The sequence below is a fragment of the Nicotiana attenuata genome, unplaced genomic scaffold (assembly GCF_001879085.1).
Source record: "Nicotiana attenuata strain UT unplaced genomic scaffold, NIATTr2, whole genome shotgun sequence".
Lineage (NCBI taxonomy): Eukaryota > Viridiplantae > Streptophyta > Magnoliopsida > Solanales > Solanaceae > Nicotiana > Nicotiana attenuata.
The window spans coordinates 92,384-114,130 of NW_017673827.1; the positions used below are offsets into that span (position 1 = coordinate 92,384).

Here is a 21,747-nt window from a genome sequence, read left to right on the forward strand (position 1 = left end):
AAAATTGCTGTTCGGATCATCTCCTTGGTCTCCTGAGAAAGCTCCATTACCTCTGATGGGTGCTTGACCCTGTTTTCTATTTGTGAATTCAAAACCATCTGGAAACCCTACGATTCTGTAGCAATCTGCTATTGTGTGACCTATTTTCTTGCAATAGGTACAAGAAACATTAGGGTTGAATTTTCCTTTCCTTGCCTTAGGAGCTGATGTCCTTTGTGATGGATTTCCAGATTTTTTAAAGCTATTAGCAGGCTTCTGAAACTGCCCAGGAAGTCTCTGCTTCCCATTTCTTTGTGAAAAGTTTCCTTGATTTTGGAAATTGTTCTGATTTCCTACCATGAAGGAAGAAGCATCAGTTGAAATGAGAGGGTTAGCATATACCTCTTTCTGATTCTCATCCTGTAGAATTAAAGAGTATGCATGGTTGATGTTGGGTAATGGGTTCATCATGAGTATGGCTCTCCTAGCTTGACCATATGCCTCATTCAACCCCATTAGAAATTGAATTAGTCTCTGATCCTCTTGTGATTTTTTCACCACTTTCTTACCCTCACAGATACAAGTGCAGGTGCACTTGATATTGGAGTTGAGAGAATCCAACTCATCTCATAGACGTTTAAGCTTTGTGAAGTAGGTTTCTATGTCACTTGTACCTTGTAAACCAGCTAACTCTTTCTGCAGGTGATACAATTTTGCTCCATTAGATTGCCCAAACCTGTGCTCCAGTCCAGTCCAGAGTTCTCTTGCAGTTTTGGAACATATGACACTGTCTCCAATGTCCTTAGACAGTGAATTCAGCAACCATGATGTTACCATGTCGTTGCATCTGCTCCATGGTTGATAATCTTTGGAAGCAATGGCAGGAGCTGGACATGTACCATCAATGAAGCCCAGCTTGCTTTTTGCTGAAAGGGGTATCAACACAGATCTCTTCCATCCCTTGTACCCTCTTCCATCAAAGACTGCATTAACTAAGCTCATTCTAGGAGCATCTGATGAATGAAGGAAGTAGGGGTGATTAACATCAAGAGTCACTTCATTTCCAGTTGAAGTTTGAGGTTCAGGAGTGAGGGGCGTTTCAGGTGCCATGATGGAAAAGGATGAAAAACACAGAAAATAAAGAAGAAGTAAAACTTGAAAATGAATTCCCTTGGAATCGAGCTACTGCTCTGATACCATGAAGGAGTTGAAGAAGGGAATTGCAGAATTTTCTGACTGTCTTCTTTTCATTCACTGTACAGATATTTATACAAGTATTTGCTACAAAAGGAAATTGTAAATTAAAACTACTCTATACAATTGTCTAATTTCTATTGCCTATCCCTATAACTGTGTAACAAAATTATTCTGTACACTTGTCTAAATTTTATTGCTTGTAAATACAGTTGTGTACCAAAATATTCTCTACTATGTGTGAGCATGTGTTTACTCGGGTAGGATCCAAGGGCTCAGATTGTAAGTCCTTAAATGCTAAGATTGCTCCACGTGTCAAGTCCAATAGTCAATAGAGACAACCTTGTTTAATTCCAAACAAACCTAGGTCTCTTGTCTAAAGCCCCTATTTCTCTCCGCCATAGATGACTCCGCCACTGTATTTCTCTCTAGTAAGAAGCCTCCATTACTTTTATCAGAATCCATGTTTCTCTGATGAGAAGCTTGCTCAACAGATATTCAAGCCCATTCTTTTCATTATATCAAACCTTTATTGGTGAAAAGTTTCGGTGTAATATTTGTATTAAATAATATCTATCAGCATCTGGTTTTGGGCTTCATAAATTTATAATTTATCAAAAAAAGTTTTAAAGGTTTAAAAAAGCAAGAAAATGTGCATTTTGGAATATTTCTTATTTTTATTGTGAACATGAAAATTTAGAATAAAAGTTAAAAACTCCAAAAAGAAAGATTTGCTACTTTTCTAATATTATCGTACAAGAAAATAATGAAATTCTTCGTTAATACAAGGAAACTAAAATAAGGTTCTTTAATCAAGTAAAAGGTCATATGATGAGTAAGGAACTAATGAGTTTATAAAAGATATTCTAATATGAATATTTTCTCTTTTGTTTCTTGACATTCTTTCGACAAGACGTGACTATTAAAAAATGTGTCATGCATCCCAATTCTTGTTATATTGCATAGATGAATAAATCAACATGTAAAAATATTCGGTGGTCTTCCTCTCACTGAGAGTACTGCTGATGAAAGTCAAATAAAGCATAAAAGATTGTTGAAATTCATGATAAACCTTAAGAGAAGTTCATACGTTAAGTAGGAAATTTGAAAATAAATACAAAACAACAATAGCGAAATACATACGAATGGATAGTATACCTCATAGCTTTGTTAATCAGGGTCAATGTCATCCAAAGTCCTGAATTACAACATGAAAGGAGGAATTAGCATATCCTACAGTATATATTAAATGTCTCAATTTATGTGATAGCGTTTTACTGAGCAGGAGTTTAAAAAAGAAATAAATTAAAATTATGTTCCTAATTAGTACAATATTTTTTTAGAGGACTCTAGTTTTCTAGAGGCAATTGATGGATATAGAAATTTACACATCCTAAGTAGATCGGCGCATATCCCTGATATTAAAGCAACGCCAATTAAAGTTATTTTTCTTGATTAAAAGTAAACTGCAACAATCCATAAGTAGGATAAGAATATTTCTTCCAAACCTTGAAGGCTGACCTTGGCCCAATATATCTGTCAATAATTTACGGTATGGCTAGTATTTCCATGCATCACAGGCTATGGGCTTGCATAATTTATGAAAATAGTGGAACACATAAAATTGATTTCCCAAAGCCATAAAACAAAAACTACACATAAAATATCATGGGAGGCATCAAGAAAATAAAAATATGATTTAAGAATGATTCATCCGCCAAAATGATATATCAGATAATACCAACATATATCATAAATCATAGAAAGCAGTAAAACAAGACTATGGAAGTGAACTAATTAACTAAAGCTTCAAATCACATTATATCAAGCCAAGAATAAAACCAATATAATATTTTTTTCATTGTTATGGTTCTTTTAACAACGTTAAAGCAACACGGCTGGGAAAGCAATAGAATTGTAGCCAAACACATTCTTTTCATTGTTATGGTTCTTTTATGTAGGTGCTTTTCTATTTTAATAAGTAGGTTTTTATTTATTTCCTTGATTATGAATATGAGTGTTATTGTACCAATTTAACATGAATGAATTTTTGAATCTGATATAATAATAGTGATAGAAAATAATTGTGTCTTGAAAATTACATTTACAATGCACATCGTAATAAATAAGAAATCTAAAAGAATCCTACAACTAAAGGAAACAAAGTTCCGTAAGGAAAGAATCCCAAACAATATAAATTCTAAAGAATCCTAAACCTAAAAGCATGCAAACCACATTTTTTTTGCCCACAAAAAAAAAAATAGTGATTACAATTACAAGTATATTCAACATATAATGCACTTATAAAGGGTAAAAAAGACGAACGATATTTCGATAGAGACTTCGTGCTTTTAATATAGTACTAGTCTCAAGATACGGGCGATGCGCGTGTATTCTATCTCAATGAATACTAATTTATTTAAAATTTGTGTTTAAATAATAAAATAAAAGTATAAGTTACTAAAGATGATCATATATAATAACTCAATAATTAAGAAATAAAATAATATTCAAAAGATTAGTCTATTAGTTTTCCTTCAGTTTGTTCTCTTACTTGGTTTATTGTCAAAAAAGTCAAAGGAGTAGCGTTTGACTGAAAGTTAAAAAGATCGTTCAACTTTACCTGAGGACTTGAGTACGTGCATTACATGTATATTTTATGTTACTTATTGCAAAATTTGCTTCGAGATAGTTTACCAACAATTGTAAAGTTTTTACTCATATTTTACTCATTTTATGATACTGCTAAAGTTATAGCCTTATTCTATTGATACCTTAGTAATCACACAAGCATCCGAACTCGATTATTATTAACAGTTCGTATATTTTTTGCTCGATTATTATTTTATTTTACTTATGAATTTTTTCTGAAGTACTTCCCTTTCCTATTCTCTTATTTATTTATACAGGATATATATCTTGATCAACATTTTTACTGTTTAAAATAATGTTACATTTAAAAAAATTATTCATATAATTATTTCTTAATATTTAGACAATCAGGTGGACAAAATATTTGAGTATACTTCAAATTCTAAGTCCTTATTAAAGTCTAACTTCATGCCACCTCAATAGGAATTATCATTAATGTTCCTTTTTTCTTTAATCAAAAGTTTGACTTACGTGCACAATTTTTACGTGCCCTCTTAAATATTAGCCATAAAATTGTTGGATCAATTAGTTACTTTAGTTTTATTAACAACACACGGTAATTTACTCCTCTCCCATGAAAAGTAACATACAAAAATTATAATTATGTAACATATATAGTTCAAATAAGAACAAAATTTAAGTAAGGTAAAATTTCAATTGACTTTATAATCCTAAATTTTAGGATTTCCTGTCTAGTTCAAATGGGAAAAGATTTAATACCAATATTTCAGTCGATTTCAAAGTATTAAATATTAGGAGAATAATTAAATGACTATTTTGTCTAGTATGAACTCTATTTTTAAAGGGTAAAAAAGACGAACGATATTTCAATAGGGACTTTGTAATTTTAATATAGTATAGATAGATATAGATAGATATAGATATATATATAAATTTGTCTTTCACTCTGATAGGTGTCATTGTATCGCATAATACTCTAATAGTAGCACTTATCAATTTCATTGCATAAACTGAAAATTGTTATAAAACAATAAAAGAACAAGAACAATATTGCAGAGAAAGAGAGAGAGGAAATTCTTATTGAATTTTGGGATGATTTACAATGGAATAGAACCCTCTATTTATAGGGAGAGGGTGACTTAGCCACCAAGTAATAAACCCTAGAATCTCTCTAAATATAGACATTCACCATAAATAAAATTCTATTTATAACACTCCCCTTGAATGTCTGTTCAACAGATAATGTGCCTCGTTTAAACCTTAACTAAAAGAAAACCCAATGGGAAAAAAAATTCTAGAAAAGGAAAAAGAGTACACATGTTTAGAAATGCGCCTATTGGTTGCCTCGTTAAAAACCTTGCAAGGAAAACCCAGTGGGACAAAACCTTGTAAGGGAAAAAGAGTGCAACGCGCATTAACTCCCCCTGATGAGAGCATCAATTCACATCCTTAAGCATTTGCATTCCAATCTTGTGCACCATCTTCAAAAGATCTTTGGTAGAGATTTGATGAACAATATCAGCCATATTAACTTCAACGAATTTGTTTCACCTTGAAATCATCATCCCTGATAGATGTATTGTCTTCATATGATCTTGTTGGAATTGTCAGTTCAATATCTTCACATAGAGGTGAAAACTCTTGCTATCATATTATCATGCATATAGTTATAGCAAGATACATTTGTGCACAAATTGCATTGAGGATGTAGTACTTCATGACCATGAATTCTATATGCTTTAAGCAATTTAAATCCTTCAGGGATTGTTAAGTCATATAAGCCATATAATAGACTTTAGATGCATATCAAGTTTTCATGTCATGCTAGACATATAAGATATCGAAAACTGAATGCACATACCATTGACTTATACGTTTCAAGTGTTTGAACTACATAGTCCAAAAACTGTCAATGGTCTTTCATTATGAAATTTCCAAAAAGTTTTATAACCTTTTGGAAACTTTCGGTTGGACCGTCTTTACCCATTTTAGGGCCCTAATAAGTTTTTGTGTCTATATTCGATAGACTTAAGATCCTCATCTATCTTAGCGCTATGATAGATGTCGTCGACAAATATTTTATATCGGTTCCAACCTCCTTATTTTTCATAAAGACATAACATAGAGATCTCTTCATTCATATATTCAGGTACCTGAATCTCTCATGAGATTTTATGAAGTGTTATATCATGTGATCTTCTAGATCACTTGCCTCCTTTGTTATGATCATTTAGATCATTTGCTCATCTTCTTTATCAAGAAGTTTATTTGAAACCGATTTGTCTATATGCTTCAAGCGTACCATAGACTTTGTCCTTCTGGGACTTAATAGGAGCATTTGCAATGAGAATATAGTTACTTTCTTTGGGTCAGGAAATGCGTCTGGCATGCTTTGCAATATATTGCAGATGAATTATCCTTTTATGAACTTCAAGTTCATATTATTTTATTCGAGGTCTAGATGTATAAATGATAATTCATTCCATGTAACTTTTTCTCAACTGTTGTATCTTGTCTCCCCCTCATGTTAGAAAAGCTATCTTGTTTCCTCAACTTTGAGAATCCATCTTTGTGCGTTATGGTGTTAATCAAAATATACACCGCACATCAATAATAATAAGATAGAATTATTTGGTCCCTGACCCTGAAACCATTTGTGAGGGGAGAATGTAATATACTTTCGTATATAACCTATATCAAACTGATATAGATAACTTTGTTCTCATAAGCAATAGTTTAGCTATTAAGTGGAGGCACTCAATAAATCATTTTGCTAAACCAACTGTGATGTAAACCAACTTATCAAGAAGAACTATCTTGAATAAAAATCTAGAAATTATGCTCTATATTAAATTATTGAGCAAGTTACCTCACAAACACCAGGTTGCGGGTCAATAATAATTGCACATGTAACCATCTCATAGATGCATCTTATGTGGTATACATGGCAGGTGAATGGGCCCATATTCATCTTTGAAATTTCCAGCATTCATGGGATTCAATCCCAATTTTAGTTGGTCTATTAATTAATGAGAACAAGCAATGTAAGAGAATTCGTAAAGAACTTTCTAGTTCTTTAATATTTACCCATGTGAATTCTCTTTTATTTTTGCACATCATACTTGAATTAACATGGCCAAACCAAGTATGCCAACTGGATAAATTATCAATATTGATAAACTTCAGGTTTACACCATGATGTGTGCAATTATGAATAAACTCCAAGTTTATTATGATAAGGGTTTTTATATCAATAAATATCCACTTCATTGTGGTACTCTTTTGTTTATGTAGTACAAATTGGAGAATGAAGCGGGTAGCTTTTCACATACATATTATCCCGCTACAAGATGTAGTAATAGAAGATATTAAATCTTTCCTTTATTTATAGTCTCAATATAATCAATCGCTTTCGCGTATACTTTGGAAACTGAATAAGTTTCTTTGAGACTTACTACAACACAATACCTTATTGATAATTAATTGTGTTTCTCCAAAATAGTATAATTGGCTCTTGCAGAGTTCTCAATTAATTTTTTAGTACCACATATTCATCAACACCCATACGGTGAATATCTCTTTTAAAGAGAAAGTTATACCATTATGGTTATGGTCAAAATTATATGCAAGATCTGTTTCTTGCATTACCGTTGACTTTTAATAATCACAATGCCAAAATATTTTGGCGTACAATAGGTACGTGACCAATGACTATTCATGCCATAATAATGATACTATTTTCTTATATCATCTCAAACCTCCTTCTAGAGGTGAGTGCGTGGTATACACCACTAGCACGCTCATATTCTTCCAAAAACGAATATGTATTCTTAAATCAGATGTTGTCACATTCACATCATGAATAGACCATAATCATCTATATGTGCTTTATAAAATCTCATGTCAAATCGATGACAAGTATTTTCACAAGTGGGGGATTATTTTGAGAATCCTTATTATTCTCATTATCACAATGATGATGATTATAATTTCGTCTATTGTCACGTCCACATCCATTGATACATTCATAGTGATAATTTTGTCTTCTTTCAGACTTATCACATACTGCTATCACATTCTCTTAAGGGAATGAGAATGGAGCAAATTCAATGGGACGGGTTTCCACTTTTTGTGCCCATAATCATACATGAATTTGATCATGGCAAGACATAGAAACTTTTACCACTTCAGGTGGTTATAATTTCTTACAAACTCCATTAGAGTTCTAATCAAACTTTGTTGTCTTTGCTTGTATTTAAAATCAAAGTATAGAATAAAAGAGAAAAATACGGTAAAACACTTACCTTAAATCCAGAATTTAATCACGAAGGAAGTTCATGGAACAATTGACAATCATTATGCTCAAACCCAAAGTTTCTACTCAATTGGTTAGAGTCTCGTGCTGATAACGTGTTATAAAACAATAAAAGAACAAGAACAATATTGCAGAGAAAGAGAGAGGAAATTCTTATTGAATTTTGGGATGATTTACAATGGAATAGAACCCTCTATTTATAGGGAGAGGGTGACTTAGCCACCAAGTAATAAATCCTAGAATCTCTCTAAATATAGACATTCACCATAAATAAAATTCTATTTATAACAAAAATAATATATTTAATGTTACTCTACTTATTTGAAAACAGTCCACTTACCTTCTAAAGTAATACGTACTCAATAGTTTAAGATTTTACGACTTCTTAAAAACCGCTTTTGCTTCAACTAAAAAACTCTCCACTTTTTTCATTGTAAAAGTTCGATCAACTTCAAACTCCACTTTATTTTGAGGCTGCTAAATTTAAAAATTTTGTAAATAAAATTTGGTTAATCTTTAAATAAGGGTCCTAAAAACCGCTATTTCTGCACTTCCCCTATTATCATAGACCTTCCTCCAAACTCAAAGCACCAGTTTGATAGCCTGCTCGTCGTTCGCCGAGCCGATGGATGAAACTGCGTTGTATCCTCCTATTGAACCATCCAATTTCGATCTTATAGTGGTCGGCACCGGTCTGCCGGAGTCCATACTAGCCGCCGCTGCCTCCGCCGCCGGAAAATCAGTCCTTCACCTCGACCCTAACCCTTCATACGGTAGCCACTATGCTTCTTTTCCCCTTCACGAATTCATTTCATATATCCAATCTCAATCCTCCTCCGAACCCTCAATTCCGCAACCCGACACCGATTCGGGTTTTACCCGAGTTCCTCTAACCACCCGCGCGCTCTACTCCTCTGTAGAAATCACCTCTTACTCCTCGAAACCCTTGGAACAATCTCGAAAGTTTAACATTGATTTGAGTGGGCCCAGGGTTTTGTTGTGTGCTGATGCTATGATTAATTTAATTTTGAAGTCGGAGGTGAATCAGTACATGGAGTTCAAGAGCATTGACGGGAGTTTTTTCTACGACGGTGAGGGCAATTTGGAGAATGTACCTGATTCGCGTAGCGCAATATTTAAGGATCGAAAGCTAGGGTTTACTGAGAAGACTCAGTTGATGGAATTCTTCAAGCTGGTGCAAGGGCATTTTGAAGCAGCAGCCGCTGCTTATGGTGGGGAGAGGAAGAGCATTTCAGAGGAGGATTTAGAGAGTCCGTTTGTGGAGTTTTTAAGCAAAATGGGGCTTTCTTCTAAGCTAAAATCGTACAGATCGAATTGCCTTTCTCTCTCTGTTAGTCACAGTTTCCTGTTTTCTGTTATTCCTTTTTCTTTTCCTTTCGTTGTCGTTTGATTATGTCGTATGCTTATTTCATGAATCAAATAGTCCTAATCAAATATTAAGTTGTTGATTGTGTGATTTCTGTATGATTGTGATGTTGCAGCCTAATAAAGTAGGAAGCTTTTCATTTTAGATTGAAAGCATGCCAAAAAGCAGACCGATTACTTTTCTAAAACTACTTCTGTAAACAAATTAAACTGCGAGGATAATTGCTTGTACTGCTCTTTTGCCTTTCAACATATGGAGAAGAAAATGGTTAATTAATATATAAATGACACTGCTTTTGGATCTTTATCACCTTTTAGCATTTCAATTCAATGAACGTGAGACTGTTAGTTCCCACTTTCCTTTTTATGGTTGTTTATCCAGAATTTTAGAATCAGAGTAAATCTTTTTTTTGTACATTAGATTCTAGCTATATTCGTCTGACTTAGTAGTGATCTTTTCTTTTTAGGATTATTCTATATGCAATAGCAATGGCAGATTATGACCAAGAGAATGGGGATGTTTGCAAAAGTGTTCTTAAGACAAAAGATGGTATTGATCGGTTGGCCCTTTATCACTCATCCGTTGGCAGGTTATACTCTCACCCTTCCTTTGTACTTAAAACAGTCATGTAGAAATCATGAAAGTACCTCTTCCATTTTTGTACATAAAACAGTATAGTAGTGCACTAATCCTGAATGTACCTCGCCCATTTGTACATAAATTGGTAGTTTACTAATCATGAAAGTATCTTTCCATTTACTGGCTGTTTAGCTTTAGCTTTACCTTCTTCTATGTCCATAATTGAACTTCATACTCCTAAATGTGGAAATCCTGAAAATGATATTATTAGGCTAATCTATTTTTATTGTCAATTCTCATCCCTGATACTGAAAATAATAGTTCATTAAGATGCATGCTTAGGTTATACTTGCATGTGCGGATGAAAGAGGTCTAACCTTGGAATACCCACTTAATTTGTTTTTTCATGTCTGTGAACTGTTCGCGGAGCATATATGCTATGTCAAAACCTTGATCTTGTAGTGGTAAGAAGGTTAACTGAGATTCAAAAGTCAACCTGGAAAGCTCTATGTATAGTTTGGTTAGTCTTTTTGCCAATGCAAATACTCCCAAGAATTAATAATTTTTTGGAACTGTTAGAAAAAGAGAAGGGGATTCTATCTTGAGACTAGTTAATCATAATCATTGACCCTCTGAGTTGGAAAGTTATCTTTGTATGCCTTGACATCTTATGGTCATATGCTTCCTTCTCGTAAGCCAAATTCTTATAGTTTTCCCTTTGTTTACAAACTTTAGGTTTCCTAATGCACCTGGTGCTATGATTTACCCCATTTATGGTCAAGGGGAACTTCCACAGGCCTTTTGTCGTCGTGCTGCAGTAAAAGGATGCATTTATGTAAGTCTTTTAACATGTGTTTTCCTTGGACAACTCCAGTGTATTATCACTTAGTTTTGCATTTTTGTTCCACTGAGATTCTTTACCGTTTTTTCCCTTGTGTTGTTAATTGCAATGCATGGCGGAGAGCAGACAATGTCCAAATATGCATTATGTTTCTGATCATTTTTGCGTTTTGGTTATATAATTATCTTACGCCCTGCCATCCTCCTAAAAATAGAGAAAAGTTCGTGTTTTGTGAAAATTCCATCATAAGGTTCCCCTAGGGAAGTGATAGAGGTGCATAACATAGGACCAAAGAGATCTCCTAGAGGTCGCAAATTTGCAGTTGGAGACTTATCAGCTCTCCCAGCATGTAACTTGGGGAGCTTAGCTCTAGCCAGGAAGTGTATTAAACAACTTTGCAGCTAGTTGTGGCCTTGATTTCTTATTCCTCACAATTCTAGCTATACATTTGTGATCCCTACTGCTTCACAGTTAGAGATGTTGATGAGCTTGCTTGTAGTACTGAAAGAAGCTTTTTTCAAGCATTCAGGAGCATTGACACTGTTGTTTACGTCCTGAAGGATACTGTTCAGTCAAACTCAATTAATCTTTAATTTGAACAACTGCTGAATGAGCTTAACTTTAATTTTTTGGTAAGTTGAATGAGCTCAGCTTTTTACGTTTCATTTGACATCAAATAGAAGATATCATCTTGATTGGTTTCTCTTCTGTTACCTTTTCTCGTGTAGTCGAAAAGTAATCTTTTTGTCTTGATTTCTTCATCATTGCTTATACTATACATTGTATTCGGAAATTTGCAAAATGAAGTTCTTATTGTGCTAAGCATCATATTCAAAGTTTTTTATGGTGTCCTTTCCTCAATATTCGTTATTTGATGTTTAATTTCCTGGAATTCCTTGAATTGTTGTGTCATTAGTAGTCTTCCCTGAGGCTAATTTCTATCTTTACTTCGACTTTGTTTCCAGGTTCTTCGGATGCCTGTTAATTCTCTCCTCATGGACAAGGTTCGTAGTGATTCTCTTCTTGTTTCTTAATGACTTTTAACCGTCCTCATTTGGTAGAATTGAACCTTTTTGAAGTGCATGAGTTGTTGACCTGTCACCTTGATGATTTCACAGGCTACTGGGAATTACAAGGGTGTTCGCTTGGCTTCGGAACAAGAATTGTACAGCCATAAGCTGATATTAGCTTCATCTTTTGTGTTTCAATTACCACCACCTCATTCTTCACCTGATGCTCAGCAAAATGTTTATTGTGATTTTGGCTCAAAAAATACAACTGAGAAGCTGGCTAGGAGTGTATGCATCACAAAGCACTCTTTGAAATTGGATAAAGCCAATTGTCTGGCATTTTTTCCTCCTCGATGTAAGATATGCATAACATGCTTTTTGTTTTTAAGTGATTTTAATATTTCAAATTTTTTACCTTATCAATTTTTTCCCCAGCTCTCTTCCCTGAGCAGGTCACAGCAATCCATGTCCTTCAGCTGAGTAGCAATGTTGCTGTTTGCCCCTCTGGAATGTGAGTTCACCTGCCTAATTTCTATTTAGTCACCACTATTCTAGTGCAGTAGGGTGTGCTGACACATCGGTGTTAACATATCATTTTTCAGAATTCATTATCTTTTTAGGATGCGCTCTTTAGCCTGCCTTTCACTTTTAGAATGTTATTGTCCATGTTACTAACCTTTTTTTTTCTTCCATTAAGTCTAAAATTTCACGAATAAACACCAAGTTGGTGTCAAGAAGTATGCGCAAGTCATGTATATATTTCAACCTGAGTCATTTACAGGCATCTATCAAGTTTGTTCAGCTACCTATCTATACTAGTGTTCCCCGTCAAGCTTCTAAAACCATGCTAACTACTCTAAGAATGTGTTTCAGACACTTAATTTTGAATTTCTCTAATTATAAAAGCAATTGGTACAATTAAGTTCTATGGAATTGGAGTTACAAACTCTCAATTAATTCCTCAAGTATCTTACACTAACCCAGTTGGTTCGTTGCTTTCTCTTTCAGGTTTTTGACTTATCTCTCAGCCATATGTGAGGATGATGTTCAGGGGAAGAAGCTATTACATGCAGCTATCAACGCACTGTTTTGCATTCCTGTTTCTGGAAGCTCTGAAAATGATAATTCTGCGAAGAACCAAAGTGAAACTAGAGATGCAAAACCTGCTTTACTTTGGAGTGTCTTGTATACTCAAGAGCTTACTAAGGTGTCTGCAATACCCCTTTTTACCTTTTTTATTTTTGGTTTTGCTCTACACAACTGCCAGCTTCCATTTTGTTTCTATATGAATTTTCCTTTGGTCTTTTTTTTTTTTTTTTTATTTCGCGAAGGAAATGTGGTATTCATTTTGATAATGCTTTTTGTTTGTAAAAATACTGAAACGGCTATCAAGCCAGTTCGCCTTTTGGGCCTTTGCTTTCAGTCAATTTTGTTTCCTTTAGGGTTTTTGATTATCTTGTTTATTTTGGCCTGGAATCTTCTGCACACTTAGAGGTTATCAACTTATTATATAGAATGTCTAACATGTTCATTAGTGTATACATAAAAAGAAAACATGCTCATTAGTGTGGCTGAGCATAGTGCATTAGTTGGTTGCCACATAGGAATTAATTACTCTTGGAGTTTATCACCCGTGTTTTGTTCAGAGTTGAAAGTCAGACTAGAGCAGTTGCTTATCGCCCAATTCACTCATTTTTTTTTGTCCCGGAGAGGTGTGGTATCGAAATCCATGGATTAGATTCCATGGGATTAAGTGTGAGTATTCCGTTTGAAAATGTGTGAGAATTACCCTTTAGATCCCCACTTATAAATAGGGCTAAATTAGCTTTTGCTTCATTTCTGTTCCTCCTTACCCTTCATCTCCCTCCAACACAGAGCCTTTCCAGTTACATCTTGCTACCTCCAGCTATTCCTCTTCCTTGCAGATTGCTTTACCCTGCTGTCGGTTGATCTACATACCCAAGAGAAAAAAGGCCATGTGGCTGACATTATGATTTTCTGCCTCCTATCTCCTCCTCTTGTTCCCTCCCTTCAGCCGATTCCTCTGTCTCTTTCCTTTCATTTGTCTTCCTTGTATTTCTTTCTCCTGCTTGCAATTTAATGTTCTCCACCCCTTAATTTTTTTTCTTTTCGATTTTTCCCTTTCTTATTCTTCTCTTCTCCTTTTTGCAAAAAAACATTTTATTTTTATGTCCTGAATTATATAAGTTTTGCTAACTATGCAACAATCTTCTTCTTCTCTCTGTTTTCTTCCCAACAATTATTATATTCTTTTATCCAGGTCGCGACTCCTCTTTTGTACATTATAGGTTATGGTTGAAAATTATGGATAACTAGTGTTAGATTGATGGACATTGGATGGAGATGAATATGTGATGGAAAAATCAAATACTGTAGTGTAGTCAATAAATCTAGTTTCGTATAGATTAGAGAAAGCCATTGTTTTGCATGAAGACTATTCTTGGACTGGTATTTCAATTTATGTGAAACGCAAGATTGGGTGGGCTACTGTTAAGATACCACATGGGGATTAAGCAAATTGTACCAAACGGCAAACATAGAATATCAGGCTGTGATACACCTTACAATCCCCAAATAATTAATAATTTATCTATGATTTAATAATCTCAGTTCATGCGACATGCTACCAAATGATCCCTGAGTACAAATTTATGCCTGGCGTGTTGTCCTGACTTTTCCTATTTTTGTCCATCAGTTTCAGGATGTTTTAGATAACATCATTTCTGCCTCCATGCCAGATGCGAGTCCATACTACCATGATCTTCTGGGTGCTACGGAAAAGGTAATATGCATTCTGCTTTTCTTAAATTGACCTCTTTTACTCTGGTCCGTATCCTCTTTTTCCCCTGACAGCTGTCGCCTTTTTTATTCTTTCATCTTGTGCTTTACCTACTTTGCCATGGCCTGTTTGCATGCATATATGTAGGGCTTATAATGATGTAGGAGAAGGGTAGATCCTCAGACACTGACCCATTTGGTGTTGTGCTATTTTTGTGTAGATATTTGAAGAGCTGTACTCTGGTGAAGTATTCTTTCCCAAGACAGCCTCATCGGAGGAGGGTGCTGTCGAGGAGCTCGAGTACTAGAGACCAAATTGATGCTGCTGGATATGCTGTCATTTTAAGCTGACCAATGGGTGGTGGAATAATACAGTTTGCATCGATAATGATGACGAAAATATAGTTCACGCGGTTTATGTCCCTATATACCTATATTAATGTGTTTATGCGAAATACTTTGTTGGTGTAAGAGTAATATCTATAGCCTTCTAGTTTCTTCGGCCTACAATGAACAGAATTGAGTATAGAGGTTTGGGACGAGACTTGGTAGTGTTAAAGAGTTTGCCTACATTTGCAAATTTTTATTGCGGTGGTTGATCTGAGAATTCCCATGGCTTGAACCTAGTTTCTATATAGAAATATTTTGACATGTCAAAAGTGCAAATTGAGGAATGCGTAGAACTGATGAGGCAAAGTTAAGAGATTGGAAGCTGCACGTAAACCTAAAGAGGCAGTGAGTTCTTTCTATATAAACTTGAGGGGTTTAGTGAGGTGAAAATTAACTAGTCGAAAAAGCTTAGTGAGTAATGTTGAGTTCTACTTTATCTAGATACTACTATGCTAATTGGCGCAAGCATGTTCATGATGCCTTAAGAACTTCATATATCCCCTTTCTACGGTAGTATTAAAAGATAAGGAAAATGGCTAAATATGTTCCTGTACTATCAAGTGTACCACTCGTTATACTTTGAGTTTATATGTACTCTTCGTTATGTTATTGGTTCGAATATATCCCTTTTTCATTAAGTTTGTCCAAGGTGGACATGCAATCTTACGTGGTACTGATATTTGATGAGGTGGATGCCACGTGGCTTGCCACCTTAGCGCCTCTAACCCATTTTACCTCTCTTATAATTTTTTTCCACCACTAAAATTTTCTTCCCCTCCACTACTATTGCTACCATTACAGCTACTAAAAAGATGTTTTTCAAATTTTAGTCTTTATATATGGACTAGAGGTGCTGAGATGGCACCATGTGGCATTTACCTCATCAAATATCAGTGCCACGTAAGATTGGATGCTCACCTTGGACAAACTTAACAGAAGAAGGGTATATTTGAACCGATAGTATTACGACCGGGGTATATTTTGACCTAAAGTATGACGAAGGATATATTTAAATCTTTTCTCATTGTACATTGGTATATTTGGCCCTTTGCCGTAAAAGATAATTGCGGTTTTGAGACCTTAGCACTCTCCACGTTTGAAATGCAAAGAAAATTATGAATCCTTGGCGAAATCTCCTATAGTTCAAATTTGTCTATGTAGCAAGACTTGTGAATAATTTAACAAGATAGGTAGAATAAGAAGAAAATCAAGTTGTGCCCGTACGTAAAACTTGTGAACAATTGAATAATAAATGCAAGATTTGCCAATCCGACGAGACTCATACAGTTTAACAAAATATGCAGAATAAAAATAGTATTGTTTACCCTAGAATCCGGATAACAATTGAATTTATATGGGGTTTTAAGGATCCGTGAACTAAAAGATACAAAAGGTTTAGGTTGAGGAAAATAAAGATAAAGACTCAACAATTGCTGTTAAAGTAAATAATCGCAGAATATAATATTGCTTAGAACAATTGTGCTTGATAGCGTACAAGAATTTAGAGAGATGGTACTGTAGTGTAATGGTTTTTTCCGGTCCCCTCTTTATGGGGTCTTCTCCCCTTTTATACATTCTGATTAAGGGTAAAAATAAGGTAGGTAAATTAATTACATCGTGGATCCCTGTAATTACGCCTTAATGGCCTGAAGTGGTTGAGAAAATCACGTTTGGGCGAGATATCCGGCGACGCTTGGTTATCCGTTACGAGTCCGGCTTCCGACCTTGTGTGTTTCTCCATCCGGTGGTGACTCATATCGAGCTCTGCAACGGTCTCGAAATGACTCGACCTCGGTTGTAGACGTGGCCGTCGTTCTACCTTGCATCCAGGTCGGGTTCGATGGCCCCGACTTGCCCCGGACCGGACCCAACCCGGTCGGGCTCAAGCAAAAAAGGGTATCACCCAATACAGATAGTCCCCTCGTTTATTAGAGAGTAATGATAATAAACGATATGATCGGTGACGTGATGCCCGTGACGTATGGCCATACGCCAGGTGAAAAAGCCATCGAGTGCTCTGACCACGCCTGCTGCAGGCATTTAATGCTTCTCTTAATTATCTGTCGCTTCGTGTCTGTGACTTCGCGATTCGTGCCACCGCCTCATGGAAAAAGTATAAACGACCCTTCCAGGTTCAACATTTCCTATCTTTCTCAAATTCTGCGTTGGTTGTATTTTCTTTTCATCTCTTCGTAAAGCTTTAAGAAATGGCGAAAACTTCACAAAGTGTTCCTTCTAGACCAAGCTCGGCCGCGAGCCCCGCTAGATCTGATGAACATGCACCAGAACCCCCATTGAAAGCATTCACACCGACTGGTTGCTCGGTATCTGCCGACTTCCAGGTTGAAAACCCATCATCGGTCCCGGGCCGCGGCGAACCGGCATCGGAGTATATTAGTCTAATCACTCCCGGTTGCCTAGACCGGGTGAGGGCTGAATGTAGATGGGAAGGGAAAGACCTGGTCGCCCCTTCCCGTGACGAGTCGATTATGACTCACGTTGAAGGATATCTTAGTGTATATACATATCCCTTCACCTTAGGCCCCTTAGAACCCATCATAGTGGAGTTCTGCCGGCGGTACGAGGTGACCTTAGGTCAGATCCACCCCTCGATGTGGCGGATCGTATATCTCTTTCGGTTTTTTGTTGAGAGAGTCGAGGGCGATTTCCCCTTTACCCTCGACCATCTTCTTCGACTATACAGCCCCCGAATATTTCGAGGGGGATTAATAAAACTGGCCCGCCGGGCTAGCAAACCCCCATTCTCCAGCATCGATGAAGACAAAGATCGAGGCTGGATGAGCAGGTTTGTCCGGATCAGGACGTCCGACCTGATTCCGGCCGATTGCATGCCATTTCCGGAGAGGTGGAACCTCAAACGTAAGTATTTTCTCACTGTTCATCTTTTAGAGCGTGTTTTCCTCAACTTCTTCCTGAAACCCCCTTTTCTTGTGCAGCGGTGACCCAAACTCCAGCTGCCGTCAAGGATCTGGCCGGCTGGGTAAACAAGATAGTGGCCCAGCGGCCATATTCGGAGCGAAACTGGAAGGAAATCTCCAAAGGTCGGTGGGAGGCGAAAAACCATGGTAAGCCTTCTTTTTGACCGGTAGCGCATTTTTTCCTGTATATCGGGAATGCATCATAACCCTCGTGTTTTGCAGGCTTGCCCAAGGACGCGGAGATGAGGTCTTCAATACTATGCCCCCTTCCGGTTCCGGGAGAAAATAAAAGGCCCGGGGAGTCCGGTACGGACGAGCCTCAAAGGAAGACTAAGCGGACAAAAAGGGCCGCCCGCAAACCAAAAAGCCAAATCGTCTTGTCCTCCGAGGAAGAGGATGACAAAGAGGATGACGATGAGGAGCAGCCGGAGCTCGTCCGCCACCGGTCCATTCGACCGGACCCTGAGCCGGTGGTCCATCCAGTTGAGGCTCCTCCCGAGGACGTGAGGGTTGAGGATGCTAGTGAACCCTCGGCCCCTGCGCGGGCATCCCCGGGTACCGATCACCCGGTTACGTCCCCCCCATCTTCCTCGACTTGGGGGCAGCTGCCGGACGACATCCCGATGATGGGAGGTAGCTTCGAGACCTTTTTTGATGGGGTACCCTCCGCCAACACTTTCGGGCTCGAAATCCCCCGGAAAGACCTTCAGGCCGAATCAAGTGGGACTTCGGCCGTCAACAAGCTTGTTGATAGGTTTCCAGCTCCGAGCCTGGACCCGGACTGTAACAGGATAGTAACTTTTGCTATCCCCAAAGACGTCCGGGCTCTGGGGCCCCCGGTCGGGGTTGCAAGCTATCTTCATCATCTGATGACGGAGGAAGACCGGGCTGCGACCGAGGCTGTAGATTGGACATGCCTTTTCAACGAAGCCCAGCAGGCGCAGCTCAAGGTATTTGCTTCTTCCTTTATTTCTAATATTTTTGCCTTGTGACCCAGTACTGACTCTTTAGACTTTTCCTTTGCAGGCATCGGTGCTATATCACTCGATGTTCCTCCGAATCAAGGACAAAATGGAGGCGGAGCGAGAGGGGCGCCGGGTCCTTGAAGAGAAGCTGCTAGAAAGCCGGACCGGATTGGACCTTTTGAATAAAGAGCACGCGTCCTGTGCTATCCGGCTGGAGGAAGCAAAGAAAGAGCTCGGTTGTAAGCTGAGGGGAGTGCAAGCCGAGCTTAATCGGGTTAAGGCCGAGCTTGACGAGAGCAGAGCCGAACTTAATGAGAACAAAGCCGAACTGGAAGCCCGAGTGCAACAGTTGGAGTCGGAGAAGACTTCCCTTCGGGAAGAGGTTGCAGACTTGACGTTGGCCAATGAGGCTCGAGTCCTTGAAATTGAGCTATGGACCAATCGATTTCGGGAAGCTGAGGCTAAAGTTTCCCAAGCCGAGGAGACTGCCAACGATATGGTGGCCCAATATAGGGCCGATGCTGATGCGGCCAACCAGCAGTCAAGAATGTTAGCCGAATATGCGAAGTGCCAGGCCCGGCTTGAAGTTCTTACTGAACTCCAACGTCGCGGTTTCGATCTTGCATCGGACGTCGCCAAAGCCGCCGAAGCTGAGGACGCTTCGAGAAGGGCGACGTTCCCCGAAGAATTCGAGGATGGCTCCGATTGACTCCGGGAATAGGCTAGGCTTTGTTTTGTTTTCCCCTCTTATGTAATTGCTCCGGTAGCGAGCTTTTTTATGCAACACTGCCCTTTGCCATTTATTGCTCCTTTTTCAATCTTGTTATTACTTTGCCTTTTATCTTTTTGGAACGATGGTAGTCCTTTATATTTTTCGAAATAGTCTCCGAGTGAATGTATTCGAACTCAGGTGAACTTCGACCTTTGGGTTTTCTCAAGGCAGTCCCCGAGTGAGTTGATTCGAGCTCGGGTGAAGTCTAACCCTTAGGTTTCTTCGAAGCAGTCCCCGAGTGAGTGGGTTCGAACTCGGGCACAATTTGACCTTCAGGTTTTGTATCGATTTTACGCCTTTTTCTTAAGGTCTTACAAATTCGAGTATACTTCGCCATTTAGTGAAGTCGATGATGAGGCCGGTATTACCTCTTTTGAGATTTTATGAATTTGGACCCGCCTTCTCGAGGACTTATGGTTAAAATAATGCCTTATCGAGGCCTTACGAATTTCGAACTCACCTCTGAGGTCTTACAGCTTTATGTGTCGCCTTATTAAGGTCTTATGAGCTTGGACTTGCCTTCTTGAGGTCTTATAGTTTAAGTGGGTCTTATAGTTTAAGTGTTGCCTCATTGAGGTCTTATGAGCCTGAAGGAGGTCTTATGTGATCGAATATGAGATCGAATATGCCTCGAGGAGGTCTTATGTTCGAATGTGCCTCGAGGAGGTCTTATGAGATCGAATATGAGATCGAATATGCCTCGAGGAGGTCTTATGTTCGAATGTGCCTCGAGGAGGTCTTATGAGATCGAATATGCCTCGAGGAGGTCTTATGTTCGAATGTGCCTCGGGGAGGTCTTATGTTCGAATGTGCCTCGAGGAGGTCTTACGAGATCGGACTTGAAAGCAACCGAAGAGTCGAACAAAATCTTTTAGGTTATGATGTGAATATGCATCAGATAGTCTTTGCTATTGCAGTAATAGTCAACACATCATACTGATCCGGGCGGATTAGGTCAGGCTAGTTGGGCACGGCTCGCTTTGGCCGTTTGACCCTTACATTTATTCTTATTGACCTTCGCCTTCTTCGGAGGGCGATCTAGTATACAATGATTTACCCTTGGATACCTTTGTAGTAGCACGATGTTCTTGCTGCCTCGTTAAAAACCTTGCCGAAAAACCCGAGTTGGGACAAAAACGGTCGAAGGAAAAAAGAGAGCAGCTCGTGCTTTCAGTCTCTCCGATGTCCGAACTTATCTTAGCGACCGATCATCGACCTGCACGGGTTAGGATCGGACAAGTCTCAAAAAATTTATGGAAGCGAAGAAGAAAGAAGACTTACCTTTAGCAGTAGTATCTCTTCAAGTGGCCTATATTCCAGTTATTGGGTAGTTCTTTCCCATCCATCGTTCCTAACTTGTACGAACCCTTTCCGGTTACCTTCAAAATGGTGTAAGGGCCTTCCCAGTTTGGTCCTAATTTCCCTTCGTTAGGGTCTCGAGTGTTGAGGGTGACCTTTCTTAGTACCAAGTCCCCTATATTGAAGTGTCGAAGACGAGCCCTTCAGTTATAATATCTTTCGATCTTTTGTTTCTGAGCTGCCATCCTAACTAGTGCGGCCTCTCTCCTTTCGTCTAAAAGATCCAAGCTGGTGAGCATCGCTTCCTGGTTGGTAACCTCGGTTGCATACCGGAATCTAGCGCTGGGTTCGCCCACCTCGACTGGGATCAAGGCCTCGGCTCCGTAAACCAAAGAGAAAGGAGTGGCACCGGTACTAGTCCTTTCGGTTGTCCGGTAGGCCCACAGGATTTCGGGCAGCATTTCTCTCCATTTTCCTTTTGCGTCTTGTAACCTTTTCTTTAGGTTCTGAACGATGGTCTTGTTGGTCGACTCAGCCTGCCCGTTTCCGGTGGGATGGTACGGGGTTGACAATACCCTCTTGATCTTGTTATCCTCGAAGAATCTTGATACCTTGCTCCCAACGAACTGTTTCCCATTGTCACATACTATTTCGGAAGGCATCCC

General features: G+C 38.2%; 1 protein-coding gene across 1 annotated transcript; it reads left to right on the plus strand.

Annotated features, from left to right (window-relative positions):
- The first annotated feature begins 8,554 nt into the window (after nt 1-8,554).
- LOC109217390 (rab escort protein 1) lies at nt 8,555-15,324 on the plus strand. Its single transcript, XM_019381629.1, has 9 exons — nt 8,555-9,424; nt 9,955-10,077; nt 10,803-10,902; nt 11,874-11,912; nt 12,027-12,273; nt 12,354-12,429; nt 12,927-13,125; nt 14,635-14,721; nt 14,939-15,324. Exons 1-9 carry the CDS (start codon nt 8,727-8,729, stop codon nt 15,023-15,025), a joined length of 1,656 nt encoding a protein of 551 aa, XP_019237174.1. The 5' UTR covers nt 8,555-8,726; the 3' UTR covers nt 15,026-15,324.
- The last annotated feature ends 6,423 nt before the right edge of the window (nt 15,325-21,747 follow it).